This window comes from Nicotiana tabacum, chromosome 2 (genome assembly GCF_000715075.1).
Source record: "Nicotiana tabacum cultivar K326 chromosome 2, ASM71507v2, whole genome shotgun sequence".
Taxonomy (NCBI): Eukaryota; Viridiplantae; Streptophyta; class Magnoliopsida; order Solanales; family Solanaceae; genus Nicotiana; species Nicotiana tabacum.
Window position 1 is genome coordinate 103106171 of NC_134081.1, and position 19713 is coordinate 103125883.

The 19713-nt window shown below is 36.1% G+C and overlaps 1 protein-coding gene across 1 annotated transcript; it reads right to left on the reverse strand.

Moving 5' to 3' along the window:
- Window positions 1-2391: 2391 nt before the first annotated feature.
- On the reverse strand, window positions 2392-7834 carry LOC107778044 (putative protein phosphatase 2C 58). The gene is made up of 5 exons (XM_016598225.2): window positions 7605-7834; window positions 4342-4596; window positions 3890-4166; window positions 3160-3314; window positions 2392-2734 (listed from the first exon to the last, which is right to left on the reverse strand). Exons 1-5 carry the CDS (start codon window positions 7638-7640, stop codon window positions 2597-2599), a joined length of 861 nt encoding a protein of 286 aa, XP_016453711.1. The 5' UTR covers window positions 7641-7834; the 3' UTR covers window positions 2392-2596.
- Between the last annotated feature and the right edge of the window lie 11879 nt (window positions 7835-19713).

Sequence of the window (19713 nt, forward strand, 5' to 3'; positions counted from 1 at the left end):
ACGCCTCCTCTTCTTCGATAAAAACTTACCCGTATCGGGTGTTTACGCCATCTCAATAAAAAAATGACACTTGTTATTTAATCTAACTACATATATTAGTGCTTAATCATAGTTAACTTATATATTTTTTGTACATATTCTAAAATTATAATTAAATATACTTAGTAATCTAGTCAGCTATTCTGTTACGCTCCTATCGTTAAGTAAATCTGGAAAAAAAATATTACTGTGAGAGAGCAAATATGAAATCTAAAACTGTGAAGCCCAAATTTTCCTTCTTTCTTAGAGTCCCATCCTGACCTAACAGTATAAAATGGTATTTTATGTATAGTAATAATTAGTCAATATTGGTAAGACTATTTTCAAGGATTAAAAATTTTCAAGTTATGGTTTTTACAGTTTTTGTGTTTATTCGTGTAACTATGTATGGAAGAAGAAGACAATATTCTTCCTAAGTATTTGCCAAAGAAATAAAGTTTAGAACTTCGAAAAAGTTAGGAAAAAGTTAGGAAAGACTATGAATTTCTACACATATTTTAAAACTTAGAAAAAATTATATAAGATTCAAGTCACAAGATGCAGCACGAATGCAGAGGATGATTGCAAGGAAATAAAAGAAAGAGGATGACAGTAACCCTAAGAGTTTGTAACATTAGTTATTATATGATTCTACTAGCGCTTTTTTAATTTCTTATTTATTCAAAATAAAAAGTCCTAGAAGACCTTAGTTTATCTCCTGTGGTTAATTTAATTGGACTTGGTGTAAATACCCGGTGCGGGTAAGTTTTTGCCCTCTTCCTCCTCCTGACCTATGCGCTCCTTTCTTCCTTTTCTTATCTATCAAATTAACTTTTCAACCACTACTTTAATATATTCACTAATAAAATGTGAAGTCAAATTAACAACTTAACCTACATTTGATCAAATACTGTCATAAAATAACAAAACAAAGTATTGTTATTGTTCTCTATTTGAATTCAGAAACCCTGTCAACAGAAGGTAAAACTTGGGCTTCTGCAAATTTTACAATCCTTTATTTTGCAAGCTCGAAATACAAATACAAATGCATCGAGAGCGCAACATATACTCTCTAGTTCATCTTGTTATGTGTTTATCTCATACTGAATATACAGAAGTTCCAAATCCAGTATGAAGAACATGAAGAATTTTTCATGAGGTAAAGCCAGATATGATGCCAAACAAGCACTTAGTTACACTGAAAAGTTAATTTGTCGTGAAGTTTGCATTACAAATTGAAGAACTTCAGACTAATTTGTCTGAAGTTTGCACTATGAAGTGAGGGGAAACTGAAGTTTGCCCTTGCACTACAAATTGAAGAACTTCAGACTAATTTGTCTGAAGTTTGCACTATGAAGTGAGGGGAAACTGAAGTTTGCCCTTGCACTACAAATTGAAGAACTTCAGACTAATTTGTCTGAAGTTTGCATTATGAAGTGAGGGAAAACTGAAATTTACCTTTACACTATGAACTGAAGTTCCTGAAGTTTGCACTATAAATTGAAGAACTTCAGACTAATTTGTCTGAAATTTGCACTATGAAGTGAGGAGAAACTGAAGTTTGCCCTTGCACTATGATCGGAAGTTCCTGAAGTTTACACTACAAATTGAAGAATTTCAAACTAATTTGTCTGAAGTTTGCACTATGAAGTGAGGAGAAACTGAAGTTTTCCCTTGCACTATGAACTGAAGTTTGGTTGATTGCCTTTGAAAGTCAGGCCAAACTTCAGGCAAAAATATCTGAAGTTTTGCTTTGATAAAGCTACACTTCAGGTAAAAAATTCTGAAGTTCAAATTTCAGATATAAATTTTTGCTACTTCAGGCTCGTATGCCTGAAGTTACCCGAAAAGTGGGTGCGCTTGCAATTGTTTTTGCAAAGCGGGTATATGTTAAAATGTGACCCAAAAACTGGGTATATATGCAAATCTCCACAAATAGTATGAAGTAGGAAAAATTACGACACAACAAACATATATATTGTATTTACCATTCGTAACTATATTTGAATTGTATAGTAAATCCACCCGTAGTACTAAATAAAAAACAAGAGATCAATTGTTTTGAACTGAAATAAGAAAACAACAAGCTTGTTTAGCTTAGTTGATTAGAACGCCTGCTTAGTAAGTGGAGGTTTTGAGTTCGACTCTCAATGAGAGCATTCTATTTTTTCTGTATTTTGTCTTGATTGTATTCGCTGCACGAACGAATAGTCGATAGAGGCTCAAACCGATACAACCAAGTGGTTGAGGGAGGAACTCTTCAGCATCTGTATTTCTAAGTACTTATTTGCACCGTTCATTATTTAGGTAACAATGTAACATACACAGTTTTGAGAAACAAATACAGACTCTGCTTAGAGGAGATCTAACATCTTTATCTGAGAAAATGAATATACAATACTTAACAATGAATACATTGTCAACAATTTCTTATACAAGTGGAAATGTTTGGATGCTACTGATCTTGTTTCACTGGAAATATTTTCAACTTAATAAAGCACAATTCAGCAGGAAAGTATATTATCACTTCAAAAAATTTGTACAGCCCAGTTTTAATTACTTGCAAAAGGACTCGCTTTCATTGAAACTTTACAACTATGCAGGAAATATCATCCTTGCTTTTCCTTGAAATAGCTACTTCTGCCAAATGTTTAGCTGCTGCTTTCGCATCTTTCATGTTCTTAACACAGTCCACTGCCTCTTGGTTGGACATTACCTACAAATAGGTGAAGCAAATATCAATAACTACTAACAAGAGTGAACACAACATCCTCCTCAAGATATTAGCATCTTTGTTCAGAACAACAATAACAACAAACCCAGTGGAATCCCACAAGTGGGGTCTGGGGAGGGTAGTGCGTACGCAGACCTTACCCCTACCTTGGGGAGGTAGAGAGGCCGTTTTCGAAAGACCCTCCGCTCGAGAAGACGAATAAAAACAAGCGAATATCAGCAACAAAGGCCAGAATCTTTGTTCAGAACCCAACATGCAAAAGTTTAAGATCATCTGATGCACTAAAGGCTGTAATATCTTTAAGTGCACCTGAACAAAGGACTCAATCAATGGAAGTATCCTATGTGGTGAAAGTAAATGAGGGGTGTATAACACGACTTTAGCTCTAAGTTCAGAGAACAGATCACCTTCCATAGACCATCACTTGCCAAAATGAGCAAATCTACGTCGTTATCTATCAACTCAATAACTACATCTGGATCTGAACTAAGATGTCTCTTCAAGCTCTTGTCTCCGAATGCTCTGGCAACAGCAAGCTGTCCATCAACCCGAGGTACATCCCCTATAAAAATTCCAAAGCATCAGCTTGTGTGAAGCAAGATCATAGAATACAATTGCAAGCTAATCAATGAAAACTAATCAATGAAAAGAAAATTTGACTTGGTAAATTTTGTGCACAAAAATTGCACTCGGCGAATACAAGATCATAGAATACAATTGCATACTAATGAACGAAAAGAAAATTTAGTAGATTTTGTGCACAAGAATTGCACCCGTTGAATACAAGATCAATTTTCTTGGAAACCCTCTTCTTTGGTGCCCCCCATATTCTTGAAGCAAAAAGAATACGAACCGAAAGGTGGGAGCACATAGAGTTGCTACAGTTATCAATTCATCTCTCTAAAAGCAGAAAGGAGAAAATATTTTGTTTTTGATTGTTGAAGAAATGAGAAAATACTAAATCGTCCGGACCAACAATTGAGATGGATGACTAACTTTGAAGGTCTCAAGAACTTTGAAGTCTGAGCATGAAGAATAGAGAAAGAGACTGAAATGGCCATATGTAATGAATCACTGGAGAGAGTGAAATCATCTATGCCACTAAAACTAAACTTGAAGCATAAGCACGTAAACTACCTGGAAGGTTAGAAACAAAACCGCCTTTGCTTTCAATTATATCCTTTTCCCTGTTCGGCTCATGATCAACTGATAGCTGCTTGGCAACACTCTTCTTGGATATAACTGCTCGAGAATCTCCCACATTTGCAACTACAAGCGTTTGACCATTAATCAGCATTGCAGTAACTGCAGTTGAACCTCCTTTTCCCAATTGGAATGCTTTTTCCAGAATATCTTTGTCTGTTGTTTGGTAAGCTCTACGAGTTGCACTCTCGGCATCAGTCCAAAAGTCATGCTGCTCCCAAAGACAGATGATGCATGAGAAAATGATTGATTAAGAACAACGGGAGTAACACGGAAGAATATGAGAGCAGAAATAGCAAGGACCAAAGAGGACTTTGCAGGAAAGCAACTAAAGAGATTTAGAATAGTCATTCCAATGCAAGCTCTTCTTGTAAATTATGCATTACCTCTTTCAAGATGTTGCCAAACAAGTGTGTCTGCAAGTAGTTTGCCACATCATGGCCCATATGTCCATCAAAGATAGCAAATAGTCCCAACTCATTGTTATTGACTTGCTTAAACTCACAAACTAAACAATCTTCCATGGCATGATTAGACTTTCCCTTTACCAAGTGGGAGCCATAAGCGATCCGCTTTGATGCTCCGCCCTTGCCTCTTGTATCTGGTGAGTCTGGCATGGAAGGGATAAAACATGCTCTTTCCTGAGCAAGACATGTATTAAATACGTTAGCATGAGAACAATGGTTCCTTGACCATTAGGCCAATTAAGTTTCTGCATGAGAGGTCTGAAAGTTTATCGGATTCGAAGGAATAAAGACAAACTATGAAGGCCAAACAACCAAAACAAAGTCATCTAAGAAATTGCAGAAAGCAGTACCTCATCAAAAAAGCAAGATGGCATACAGTAGAAAGCATTGATAAGGAATTTGAGAGGAAATTCCACAGGAAACCCTTCTAGCTTACTTCATTTCTATCCTTTACTTTTGAAGGAACTGTATTTTCCCAATTTTTAAATAATTCTCAGAAAAATAGCAACAACTGTTCAGGGGCGAAGCTATGTTGGCCCATCGCCGAAAAATTATACTACGTATAAGGTAAAATATTACTTGTTATTGATTAAAAATAGACTTTGAACACCCTTATTGAATTTCCTGGCTTCGCCACTGCAACTGTTCAATGCAAGAATTTAGAGAAGTGCAAAAGCAATGTGGAAACTTTTAGTAAGAATTGTAGCATGCAGTGATTTTGCAAACAGCAGTCCCAAATTTTTCATGAGTAACTATGATTTGAAAGAAGTAGAATAAAATCTAATTCAACTAAAACTTCACTGCTTCACCTGCCTAGAGTAGTTGTTAGAAATCTTGATATTTGTACAAGCTACAAAATTATGTCCAATGATATCGACTCGATAGCTATCTATTAAGGCAGTTAAAGAAAGATATTGAAATTAGAGAACATTCCAGTTACAATCAAATCCATGCTTGATATCGCGTTTCCAGTTATAGGCAGTAGTCTGGAAGTCAATCTTCTCCTAAGGTGTAGGAATTGGTTATTCAGTTGTCATTCATCTTTTTTTTTTATAAGGACAGTTGTCATTCATCTTATTAATCTCATTAAAGAAAAGAATAATAGGAAATTCAGAAATAGTAGTAAAAAACAAAAACATAAAACAGAAAGCATTAATAATCGTTTTTCTTTAATCGGTGCAAGCATTAATGATCGTTGTCCTGATCAAGAAAGTGATTGCTGTGTAATGCACAATTAGAAGATGATTTCTCTATCAAATACTCGTGGCAAGGATATAAATTCAATTCCTAGCTTCATAATGATAGCAACAGGACCCCACAGAATTTCAACATAAGGATTTGCCAAATTGAAAGATCGAGATAGTAGGTCACAAACTAGAATGCAGCTAGCAGAAAACGATTTGAATGCAAGTACACACAAAGGCCATCATGAAAAATCTATAATTTGGGTAGCATTAGAACATCTTAATGCCCTAGATACACCCTATCTGCAGACATCTTCGTAACGAAAACAACAAACTACACTATTCTATGACAGCATACAAGTTCAATGACAGCTTTATCATATATTTGGTTATTAGGAAGATTGCAGAACACAATCTGCAAATAGCAGCTGAACTCGCACTTTGAACAGCCAAAGACAAAGTTAAGGCGCTTTACCATGGGGCTTTACCATTTCAATAAAAAAAAAGTTAAGACGCTTTACTTTGTCCAAGCAGCAAAGGAAAGGAATGGAACTCATGAGACCAAAATAGGAGAAAAATGCACTAAAACTTCTCTAAATTTGAGCTGGAAGTCTGGAACTACCTTGGCCCATTAGCACTAAGCTCAGATGAGGGTACACTTAGAATACCTGCTCACACATAAACAAACAACATAGGGAAAGAGCTCTATAGCCTCTCTGTAGAAAAATTGAAGTCCCTCTTCTTTCCAATTCTATGCTAAGCTTTCAATCAGATATTAATCATGTCCCCTCACTTTCAGTATATTTCAGTTTAAAAAATTACAATGACAAAGAAGGTTCGAAGAACACAATCAATCAACAGAGGTGTTCACAATTCACCTCACTGTGAATCATAGAATGGGCAAATGGTTTTACATACTCTGCGCTTTTCACTTAAAGCTAACATTCAAAACTCCATTGCTGGTTGTAGTACAGCCTACACCACTTGATCACATCACTGTCCGATAACTTAGTACGCAACTCCTTCACTCCTTGTCAAATTTCAGCTACACTTAAGTGAATGCATATGAGGTAGCATGTTGGGCTGCTTGAGCACAGCTAATCCAGTCATGCTTACCCATATTTTCTACTGCACGTGTTCTCTAAAGAATTTTTTACATATCTACATGTGTGCCTCCTTAAAATGTGGAATTTGTAATCTTGAAAATAAGACAAGTTACTTGCTATAAACAGGTAAAATCGATTTGATGGTGTAAAAATTCCTTACACTGACGGTGTATATAACTTAAATTCTTCTCTAAACCATGAAGTTATCGTAACCCGTGAATTCTCTAGTTCTCCAATCACCGGATTCCTAAACTACTTCAATCATATAAGTATTAATTGCAACATGAAGTCCAAGTCCTCACTGTCTCTGATCTAATGAAGATTCAACCTTTGCTTTAGCCAAACTTTTACACAGCTCATCATCCATTTCCCTGAATATCTTCAGGACACCTTTCACTATACAACTTCCTTCCCTAAAGTTAATGTTTAACCACACAAATAGTAGGTTATTTCTATTCTTGTGATTGTAGACACTAGAGCTTTCTGTACTGATTTGTTCTATAATCAGGGGTGGAGTTAGGTGGGCGGAAGGGGGTCGCCGAAAATTACACAGTGTATATAAGGTTAATTCTTTTTCACGTATATATATATATTAGGTGTTGAATCCCTTTTAACTTCTTTGTGTGTTTATTTATTTTTTATTTTTTTGAAAATTCTGATTCGCCACGAGTATAATCTATCACTATGTCAAAATAATCAATTCTTCCACACTGATTTTGATTCTTATAAAATTCAACAAGAGCTCAATTTCCCATGAACCTAAAACATTAAACTAACAAAAAAGGGGGTCTTTTCCAGTCAAATAAATACATACAAATGAAACAATACAGTTACGCATCTAAAACATAGGTTAAGCAAACAAAACAAGGAACAAAGTATTAAGACAGCTGACCTTCATCTTGTGTAGGATTTCTCTTCCTCCTGTCATGACTGTAATATTTTCACAGAAAAAGAAACGTGTAGTTATGTATTTTTGAATGATGATATATAAACTAGGATATGATAATAAAAATATGGGAACAGTAGAGGGTGGGCGATGAGATAAAAATATGTGCAAGTATAAATCACATTGACTAAAGACACATGTGAAGGCTGACTTTTTGATTCACAACCGCGTTCCTTTTGCCCTTTTTTCCTTAACAATAATGTCTCTCTTTATATCAACGCGTTTTTGCCAACTAGCACCCCCACCACCCCTGCCTTCACCCTTTGTGTTCCCTCTGTTTCTTTGTCGAAATCAAGTGAAAAATAGTCACTATTTTATATAGAGATAAAATCTAAACGAAAATATCCTAGTTGAAATACGAAAAATTTCAATATAATATGCTGGATTATGAAGTTTTTGCGTATAAACTTCCAACATATTATGTTCGAACTCCATCACATTATGAAATTCTAATATATTATTCTGGAAGTCATATGAAAAAATTCGAAATCCAACATATTATACTTAAACTTTTTCACATTTTTAAGGGTATTTTTGTTCAGATTTTATTTTTACATGAAAAAGTAGCTAAATTTTAATTACTTTTGAAACTATGACTAATTTTCGATTATCAGTACATCAACCTATTTTTTTTTCCGTTTCTTTTCTATGCTTTTGGTACTTTTAATTAGAGATTTTGAATTCAAATTTAAAAATAAATAACTTTTTGATAAGAGTGCTTTACTCTCATTGTAAGCTTAAGCTAACGCACCTTCCAGTTATTCGGATTAGGGGGTTTCGAATATCCAAGAATAAACCCCCCCAAAAAAAGAAAAAATAAACTCAACCAAAGTTAAGAGTAAATTGCATATTTTGCCACTAATTTGCTGGTTCGCACATTTCCCTTTACGTTTTAAATATGTTTGTTGGTATTGGTACCTTAAGGCTCGTGCTTCTTACTGAGTGCAACTTTTTCGAAATATGAACGTAATATTTTTTTTAAAAAAAATCATATAAAATTTGGACGGTAAATTTCCTAAGTTTAAAAATAGTATATGGTGCATCACAAACAAAACCAATTATTTATTGAAGGGAGAAAAGGAAAAAGTATATGTAATGGACTAATTAATTTTTCCTAACTTATTCGTCTCATTCACATTTCAAAGAGAACACACGACAGAATACTGCTATAAAATTAAACAGCAATGTGTTATAAAATTCCATTGTTATTTTATATGCCATATGCCAATCATTATCTTTTCTATTATTTAGTATAAATGATATTGATACACCAATAAAATGCTTACAAAAATCATGACTGTTTTCTTAGAGGAAACTTCTTTTGTTTTACGTGTAGCAAAATAAAATAATAAAATATTCAAAGCACCTATTTTTGGAAGGTAAAAATTAAGGAGATGCTTAAAATATTAAAGATATCATATTCATAGTCTTGGATAAAACATTTGGTTGTATAATTTAACAAACTCTTACACTTAACCTGTCTATTTGGCTCTTAGCGATTTGTCTATTTTTAAACGTATATTTTTTATAAACGCCAAGTTTGATTAAAAATTCCAGGATGGGGACAAGTCTATTTATTTTTTGTGATAATTTTCCACCTACTTTCATGTGTGTATAATGCATTTTGAAGTTATTGCCAACACTTAAATTAGTTGTGACAATGAAATGGAGTTTGAATAATTATATGGATATGCAAGTGGTGATATTCTAGTCATAATATACATTCAAATTTCTATTTTTGGCACTGAATCATTTGCCGAATGGCTGTTCTACATATTTAGCAAATCCATTCACGTTTCCTGGTTATATAAATATTATAATAAAATTACACTTTGTTAAATCTTTCTTCTTTCTCATAGTATACATGTCTAAAAAAAACAATACTATCGAGGAATTGAATGCAATTTGTACCTATCAAAAGGTAGCTTTTCAAGTGCTGTGAGATTAGCAGACAAGTTACATGCTCCCTCCGATACGGATTTCAATAGTTCGGTTCGGCCGATTATTTTATAAAATTTGTATCATACTAATTTTTCGGTTATTTTATTATGTATAATCAAAATTGAACTTTTAGAAATCGTACCAATCATGTCGGTATCAGTACGGTTCAGTTAATATTCGGTATTTTTTTAAATGTCATTTAAAAGTCACTAGTAAAAGTAGAATGCAATAACATACGTATTTTTATCGGACTTAGCAAAACTTTCTAGACATTGGGTGATGAATTAAAAAAAATATGAAAAATAGTGAGATTATAGATCCACCAAGCGTAAAAGAAACTAAGCAAAGACAAAAAAAAAATATAAATCACACGAGTGAAGAGATATTAAGCAAGCTGGGACTCAAGAATAAAGTATAGAAGATTAAACATTCAAAAATATAAATTTAAATCACACGAAAGGAAACATATTCAATACATTGTAGTTTGCTACTCATAATATAATGATCCAACCGGTCATTTTTATTTTTAGAACCCCGTTCCCCTAAATAAAACTCCCCGTATGTGCTTTTATAAATTTATGACTTGCGGGGATGGTTAGTTCGGGATTTAAAAGTGTTCGGGTTGAAATCAGAATACTTGGTTCCTTAAGTTGGCCTTAAAATGCCATGTTTGACTTCGGTCAACATTTTGAGAAAACGACCCCGGAATAGAATTTTGATGATTCCAACATCTACATATGGTGATTTTGGATTTAGGAGCGTGTCCGAAATTTTATTTGGAAGTCCGTAGTTAAATTAGGCTTGAAATGGCTAAAATATGAATTTAAGTTTGGAAGTTTGACCGGGGAGTTGACTTTTTGATATCGGGGTCAGAATCCAGTTCCGAAAATTTTCATGCTCCGTTATGTCATTTATGACTTGTGTGCAAAATTTGAGGTCAATCGGACTTGATTTGATAGGTTCCAGCATCGAATGTAGAAGTTGGAAATTCTTAAGTTTCATTAAGCTTGAATTGGGGTGTGATTTATACTTTTAGCATTATTTAATGTGATTTGAGGTTTCGACTAAGTCCGTATGATGTTTTAGGACTTGTTGGTGTATTTGATTGAGGTCCCGAGGGCCTCGGGTCAGTTTTGGAAGGTTAACGGATCAATTTCGGACTTGGAATGCTGCTGGAAATTTTCTGATACCTGTTGTGGTTTCCTTCTTCGCATTCGCGAGGGGAGTCTCACGTTCGCAAAGAGGAAATTTGGACTGGCACATTTTATGCTTCGTGTTCGCGACCGAGGGCACGCTTTCGAGAAGGGTCGAGGTGCAAAGCTTCGCGTTCGCAACCGAAGCCCCGCGTTCGCGGAGGGGAAATGACCGGAGAGGATTTTTGTCTTCGCGTTCGCGAAGGGCAGCTCACGTTCGCGAAGGGCAGTTCACGTTCGCGAAGGCCAAGCCAGGCAAGGCATCGTGTTTGCGAGGTTGCCTTCGCGTTCGCGAAGGGCAATGTTTGGCAGCACAATTTTGTGCTTCGTGAACACGAGGCACTGACCGCCTTCGCGAAGAAGAAATCACTTGTCACGACCCGAAATTCTCACCTTCGGACCGTGATGGCACCTAACATTTCACTTGCTAGGCAAGCCAACGTTAGAATAATATTAACCAATTTTTAAACAATCTTTAAATTATTAATAATCAAGAAACAAATACGGAAGCAAAGTTTGAAATATAGTGAATAGTTCATAAAAATAACGGTGTCTAAATACCATCCCAGAATTGGTGTCACAAGTGCACGAGCTTCTAGAATAAATACAAATAAAGGTCTGAATAAAATAAAGCTGTCTGGAAACAAACACACAGCTAAAGTAAAGTATACAGGGACTTCAGAACTGCGGACGCCATGCAGTTATACCTCAAGTCTCCTCTGGTAGCTGTAATCCGAGCAAGTCTATGGCACGCCGCTGGAACCAACTCCAAAATCTGCACAAGAAGTGCAGAATGTAGTATCAGTACAACCGACCCCATGTACTGGTAAGTGCTGAGCCTAACCTCGACGAAGTAGTGACGAGGCTAACGCGGGTCACTTACATTACCTGTACGCAATATTAGTAACAACAACAATAGTAGAAATAAATCAGGTAACTCGTTTATAATAATTGAAGCCAACTCAGCAGTCATAACCAATTATCATTTCTATCAATTCTATTGCAGCGTGCAATCCGCTCTCACAATATATTCACATTCAATTCTGTTGCAGCGTGCAACCCGCTCTCAGAATATATTCACGTTCGATTCTGTTGCGGCGTGCAACCCGCTCTCACAATATATTCACATTCAGTTCTGTTGCGGCGTGCAACCTGCTCCTCCAATATATTCATTTTAATCAAGTCTGTTGCGCTCCTCCAATATATTCATTTTAATCAAGTCTGTTGCGGCGTGCAAACCGATCCCCCAATATGTATATATATGTATGTCGACTTTTAAATAAGTCTGTTGCAGCGTGCAACCCGATCCTCCAATATGGACTTTTAATAAGTCTGTTGCGGCGTGCAACCCGATCCTCCAATATGGACTTTTAATAAGTCTGTTGCGGCATGCAACCTGATCCTCCAATATATTCATTATAATCAATCTTGTTGCGGCGTGCAACCCGCTCCTCCAACATATTCATTTACCAATTCTTATAGAGGAATTTTCCCGATCAATGCAATAATTAATATAAAATTATAAGACAACAAGCATACACTAATTATGATTTAATTACGAACAAACAAAGGCAATTAGCAAATTATTATAAAAATCAGAGAGAAAATATACAGTTTAATATTTAATATGCTAAATGTCAAATAACAATTAAGGCACATAATTCAAATAACATGTAACAATTAATGCAGGAATTCAAGAATTAATATTTGACAAAGAATAGGAGAGAAACAAATATTATAACAATTAATTCATAATTTAAAATAATTTATGATTTTTTAAGTAAATACACAAACAATTAATTTGACGATGTATAGACACTCGTCACCTCGCCTATACGTCGTTCACATGCATTTCACATAACAAATAATTTAAGGGTTCTATTCCCTCAAGTCAAGGTTAACCACGACACTTACCTCGCTTTGCAAATTCCAATCAATTACTCAACCACAACTTTCCTTTTAAATTTGTCTCCGAAAGTTTCAAATCTATTCACAAACAATTCAATATACTCAATACGAATTATAGAAATTAATTCTATATGAATTTATAAATTTTTCGGATAAAAACCCGAAATTTATTTAAATATTCGACAGTGGGATCCACATCTCAAATCTCAGAAAAACTTACGAAATCCGAACACCCATTCCGAGACGAGTCCAACCATACAATAACTATCCAATTCCGATGTCAAATGGACCTTCAAATCTAATTTTTTTGTTTTTGGAAAGTTTTGCAAAAATTCTAATTTCTTCAGTCTAAATCCGAAATAAATTATGAATATAGACTTAGATTTATGAAATACAATCACTATATGATAAAAGAACACTTACCCAGTGATGTTTGGCATATTTCGATATGTGTTGATGTTACTTTACCCATGTTTTAACCGCTTCTTGATGTTATTTGATCTTTAAAATGCCCAACATGGTTTAATTATTGGTTTTATGACTAATTGAGTTGTGTGTGGTGAATTAGGGTGTTTGGAGTGCAAAAATATGAATAAAAGGTGCTCTAGGTAGAGGAAGAGAGATTGGATGCGTCGCATCCAATCTAGAAAAAGATCAGATTTCGTGCACCCTTAGCAGTGAAGTCGGCCCATAGCGTCCACCGTAGCATCCGAAGCTGAGAAGTGGAGGACGAGGTGGATGCGAAGCATCCACCGTAGCATCCGAAGCTGAGAAGTGGAGGACGAGGTGGATGCGACGCATCCACCCTAGCATCAATCCCTGAAGCTGATTTGGATTAGAAATAGGAGAACTTTGGCCCACGACTTTGGTACGCAATATATAAGCCAAAAATGCCTCTTTTAGGTCATCTAACATATTGGGAAGGGGAAAAAAGCCACGAAAAAGCTGTGGAGGCCGGAATTCATCGAGTTTCATCTTTCTCCCACCAAACTTAGTAATTTTTATGTTTCTTTATATGATTTGTTGTTTGGCTACCATGTCTATGTGGAGCTAAACTTCACGTTCTAGGGTTGTGGTTCTTTCATGAATATTGTTATTCGGATATTGATTTTGACTTCTTGATTTATCATATTAGTTTATTTATTCAATCTTGCACTTAATTATTTAATTGCTTGATCACCAATTGAATATTATCTACGAATCTAGAATTGAACTCGAAAGTGGGAATTCTATATTGCATATAGGATTGAGTAGGGCAAGTTCTTGAACTCGGGCATCGGGGAACGGATTCGTGGTTAGGATAGACATATACCTAATTGCCTTGCTTGGTTGATTTACAGGAATTATAAATGCGTTCTTGTTGATTCTAACTCCATAGACATATAGGCGTTAGGTTAGCTTGAATAGGCGAGTAAGAACTCGACAGATTCTTATGAGCAATATTAACCCTGTCAACCAATAAGCTAGATAAATTAGTCGGTCAATTCAATTGAAGAATACAATAGGATTGTTAGATAGCCCATAACCCTAGATCGTTTTCATTACATTGATATCATAAAAATCTGCTCTTTCTCTGTTCAAAGTTTATTATTTATATTTTTTATTATTTAATTAGTTTAGAATAAAATATTTTTAGATTTAATTCTTGTTTAGATAATTGGGATAGTCTAATTTAGTTAATAGTTAATCATAAGTCCTCGTGGGTTCGACATCCGACTTTTAGTCACTTTATTACTTGACGACCGCGTATACTTGCGTGAGTGTGTTTGGTCGCAACAAGTTTTTGGCGCCGTTGCCGGGGACTTAGAAATTTGCTATTTTTCTAGATTAGATATTTTTTTTTATCTATTCATGTTTTTTTTTATTTTATTTTAGTTAGTATTTTTTATTTATTTTAGCATGGCATCTTGGAATAAAAATTGTTCGAATGATGGTTATTCTTATTTTGATGATCCTTGTCCATATTGTGGAGGACCCCACTGGTGGAAAAATTGTCAGAATGTTCCCAGGAGCGAGTTGTGCGCACAATCTCAATCCTTTGAGTGGAATATTTGTAATATGTGTGGTGGTCAAGATGGCCATTGGGATGGTTGTCCTAATTTTGTTCATCCTTCTCTGAGCCCTTATTATGATCTTTCTAATGATATTTCTGAGTTTGATAGGGGCAATGAAGTGCAGGATATGGAGCCTGATGCATATATTAGGGATATTCTGAGGCAAGTAGCAGAGCAACAGGATGAACTCAAAAAAGATATGAAAAGAATGAGGGCAGCAATCATAAGAATGAAGGCCAATATGGAAGAATTGAATGAAGAGAGCGAGTGCCAGCAAGAGAAAATTTTTGAAAAAGAGGAGTTTTTGAGCCAAACTTGGCTGGCAGAACAGGCTGAAAAGTTAGAAATATATGAAGCTCAACATGAGGAACTTACTGATGGGATGAGACACTTTAAAGAGGGAAGATCTAAACTGGGACAAGGGATCTATAAATTTGTCACTACTATTCACGACTTGCAAGATAAATTAAATGCAAAGGTTGTTGCGTCTATCGCCCAACAAAATAGTAATGAGTTGTCAGAAGCTGAAAAGGAGCTTATACGCCAAATTGAGGAGCTAAAAGTGGAGAGCCAATCATTCGAGCATATTTCTGTTGATGATGCCCATGTTGAGAAAAGTACACTAGAGCCATGCGAGGTAGCAGATAATGTTATATTTGAAGACTCTAATGTGTGCACATATGAGGATATAAATAGTAATACAATTCTAAAGTTGGGGCGTGTTGGTCCTCATTCTAAATATTTTTTGACATTGTATTTGGATGATGACATGGAAATCGAGTCATCTAAGCCTTTGGAGGAGTCAATGGAAGAGGAACATGATGCCTATATTTTTGAATTTGTCATGCCAAAAAGCAAAAAATACATTCCTCATCTAAAGGCCGAGAAGTGTAGAGTGAAAAATTTATTACTTGGCCTGGTTATCTTTGTAGCCCCACCACTGGAGCATAGCCGCAAACTGGATGCCATGTTAGGGGCTCAATTCATAAGTTCGAGGTGGAGGCAAAAAAGTGGTTCACGTCGTGCCGCTACGTTAAATCAGGCGCTTGTTGGGAGGCAACCCAGCGTTACTGCTTTCTTTTATTTTTGTTTACTTTTTATTTTATTTTATTTTTATTATTTTGTAGTATTTATTTTTGTTTTGTAGGATTATGAGCATAGGAAGCAAAGCCATTAGAAGAGTGCAAAAGCGAGCTAGATGGTGAGGACTAAGTGTGGGGTGCCCACACAAAGGACGATGCCTGGGGAAAGTCTGAGTACCTCGTGAGCCGCTATTGCTTCGGCCTTTGGCCTACCAGGGAGTCTCGTTTACCCTCTTATTATTTATAATGTGCATTGAGGACATTGCAAAATTTTAAGTGTGGGGTGAGGAGATCGTTTGGATAAGTTTCTGTGCTATTTTAGCTTAGTTGTAGTACTCATTCTTAAGTGTAGTAGCTTTTGTGAAGGAAAAAAAAAAAAATTAGAAAAATTGGAGTTTTCCCGACGATTGATCTCCTAGACAGTTTTCTTGAGGGATTAAAGTCTAAACAAAAATCCAAAATATATCTTTTAGCTTTCTTTAGGTAGTAATAATCCCCTGTGGTTTTTCTTTGTGCCTCGGTTCTTTTCCATGGGATGTAGTTTGAACCGGGTAGTTTTTTTCTTTCCGAGTAGATTAGGAATTTAGGGAATAAAAGGAGCAAGAATGATGAACCTAGGCGCCCTTGACTTGTTTGATAGTAACATATTTATACTTTCGCATGTGTAGTATCTTCTGTATGATTTGAAATTATTGATGATGCCTTGTTAAAATGGATAGCATGTTTTGTGGCGCCTATTTCTCATTTTCTTGACTTGTGTTCACTTTGCGCTTAATGCTTAATATCTCGTGGCTCCGTGAATACTTGCATTACTTGAGAGTCGGAATGTAACCGTCCTTAATGAGTCATGTGCCATGTGTGGTGAGGTTTTTGTGTAGTCCATGTATTGTACTTGTGTCTAGAACTTGCCCGGTATGTGAGTTGAAGCGAAATTTTAGGTGATGCTCGGTTTGAAAAATGATTTTAGGCTTTCTTTGATCTTTTTGAGCTTATTGCTTATCACAAATAGAATCTATCCCTAGTTAACCCTTTTGAGCCTGTAGACCTTTTATTTGGTACCCACATTACAAGCCTATACCCTTTTTATTCTTAATTGACATTGTTTTGATCCTTTTACCTCTTAAAGCACTTTAATTGTTAGATGAGCGCTAAAAGAAGTAAGAAGGGACTAAGTGTGGGGTGACTTTTGAGTGAAACCAATGAAAGAAAGAAGGGTGCACTTATTTTGTAAAATAATACACCACTAGCGGAAATTGAAAGAAAAAAAAAAGAGAAAAATCTGGAAAAAAAAGAAAGAAAAATATAAATGAATAAATTGTTATCTTGTTCTTGCTAGTGGGTATGAACTAAAGTAGTGCTTAAAGAAAAAGGGACTGTTTTGGGGGTGATATTGTTTGTGAAATTGAAGTGGTGTTGAAGAATTTGCGCTTAAAGTAATTTTGTGATGTATTAAAGTGCTTAGGAGGGTGAGTCACTATTCCTTAAATATATCCTACCCGTCCCTTAGCCCACATTACAACCATGAAAAAGTCCTAATTGATTTTAGATCGAGCGAGCTTACATTAGTAGAGATTTACATTAAGGGCAAGCCTATGGTACTAATTTCATGCATGTGACTTCTTTGTGAGAGTGAGCGATTTTCTTTGATATATGTGAGTCATTAAAATATATTTGATCATGAGATTCGAATGTGTGGATTGAACTCGCTCTCTTGTTCTTGTTGTGAGGGCACATGGTTTCACGAGGGATAGGTAACGTTATTAGACTTCTCTATGATGTTGGGTGTTCAAGCCATGAGTACATAGTGACATTGAGTCGGTTTTTGAGGTTAGGGTTGTTGTGAGCATGTTGTCTTTGTTCGAATATGTTTAAAGAAGGGCATAAGTAAAGGGAAGGGTATGTGATGCATAGTCTAGAGCCTAATTGTTGCAAATAACCATGGTCATAGGTGCAGTGTGCTTTGAATGATAAGAGCTTAATTTTGTTTCGTCTACTATATGATGGTTTGTTCGAGGACGAACAAAGGTTTAAGTGTGGGGTAGTGATGTTTGGCATATTTCGATATGTGTTGATGTTACTTTACCCATGTTTTAACCGCTTCTTGATGTTATTTGATCTTTAAAATGCCCAACATGGTTTAATTATTGGTTTTATGACTAATTGAGTTGTGTGTGGTGAATTAGGGTGTTTGGAGTGCAAAAATATGAATAAAAGGTGCTCTAGGTAGAGGAAGAGAGATTGGATGCGTCGCATCCAATCTAGAAAAAGATCAGATTTCGTGCACCCTTAGCAGTGAAGTCGGCCCATAGCGTCCACCGTAGCATCCGAAGCTGAGAAGTGGAGGACGAGGTGGATGCGAAGCATCCACCATAGCATCCGAAGCTGAGAAGTGGAGGACGAGGTGGATGCGAAGCATCCACCGTAGCATCCGAAGCTGAGAAGTGAAGGACGAGGTGGATGCGACGCATCCACCCTAGCATCAATCCCTGAAGCTGATTTGGATTAGAAATAGGAGAACTTTGGCCCACGACTTTGGTACGCAATATATAAGCCAAAAACGCCTCTTTTAGGTCATCTAACATATTGGGAAGGGGGAAAAAGCCACGAAAAAGCTGTGGAGGCCGGAATTCATCGAGTTTCATCTTTCTCCCACCAAACTTAGTAATTTTTATGTTTCTTTATATGATTTGTTGTTTGGCTACCATGTCTATGTGGAGCTAAACTTCACGTTCTAGGGTTGTGGTTCTTTCATGAATATTGTTATTCGGATATTGATTTTGACTTCTTGATTTATCATATTAGTTTATTTATTCAATCTTGCACTTAATTATTTAATTGCTTGATCACCAATTGAATATTATCTACGAATCTAGAATTGAACTCGAAAGTGGGAATTCTATATTGCATATAGGATTGAGTAGGGCAAGTTCTTGAACTCGGGCATCGGGGAACGGATTCGTGGTTAGGATAGACATATACCTAATTGCCTTGCTTGGTTGATTTACAGGAATTATAAATGCGTTCTTGTTGATTCTAACTCCATAGACATATAGGCGTTAGGTTAGCTTGAATAGGCGAGTAAGAACTCGACAGATTCTTATGAGCAATATTAACCCTGTCAACCAATAAGCTAGATAAATTAGTCGGTCAATTCAATTGAAGAATACAATAGGATTGTTAGATAGCCCATAACCCTAGATCGTTTTCATTACATTGATATCATAAAAATCTGCTCTTTCTCTGTTCAAAGTTTATTATTTATATTTTTTATTATTTAATTAGTTTAGAATAAAATATTTTTAGATTTAATTCTTGTTTAGATAATTGGGATAGTCTAATTTAGTTAATAGTTAATCATAAGTCCTCGTGGGCTCGACATCCGACTTTTAGTCACTTTATTACTTGACGACCGCGTATACTTGCGTGGGTGTGTTTGGTCGCAACACCTAGTTCGAAATCGTGAAAAACTCCTTAGAAATCGCCCCTAAGCCGAGTTATAATTGAGGGTTTGTGAAAAATGGGAAAAATCCCGTTTTGGTTCTATTTTAAGTCACAGGCATCAGGCCTTCTTCACGTTCGCGAAGGGCCTGTCGCGTTCGCGATGAATAGCAGCCCGTGGCTTTCACGTTCGCGAGTCCTCCTTCGCGTTCGCGAAGGCTTTTTCCCCTGGCCTTCGCGTTCGCGTGCCAGTGCCCGCGTTCACGTAGAAGGACAACTGACCCCTCCCCTAGGCCTCTAAAGCTTCGCATTCGCGTTGAGCTGGTCGCGTTCGCGAAGGGTAAAGTCCCCATAGCTTCGCGTTCGCGACCTAATCTTCGCGTTCGCGAAGAAGGAAAATTCAGCCAGCCCATTTTGCTCTTCGCGTTCGCGAGAGTAC

What these genes read in the sequence shown, in the direction of transcription:
- LOC107778044 (XM_016598225.2), bottom strand. Translation starts at nt 7,640, where the DNA reads ATGACAGGAGGAAGAGAAATCCTACACAAGATGAAG. An exon ending in TTTTGTTTCTAACCTTCCAG is followed by an intron (nt 3,315 to 3,889) that starts GTAGTTTACGTG and finishes GAATTTTTATAG; the next exon opens with GGGATGTACCTCGGGTTGAT. An exon ending in CAAGTGATGGTCTATGGAAG is followed by an intron (nt 2,735 to 3,159) that starts GTGATCTGTTCT and finishes ACCTATTTGTAG; the next exon opens with GTAATGTCCAACCAAGAGGC.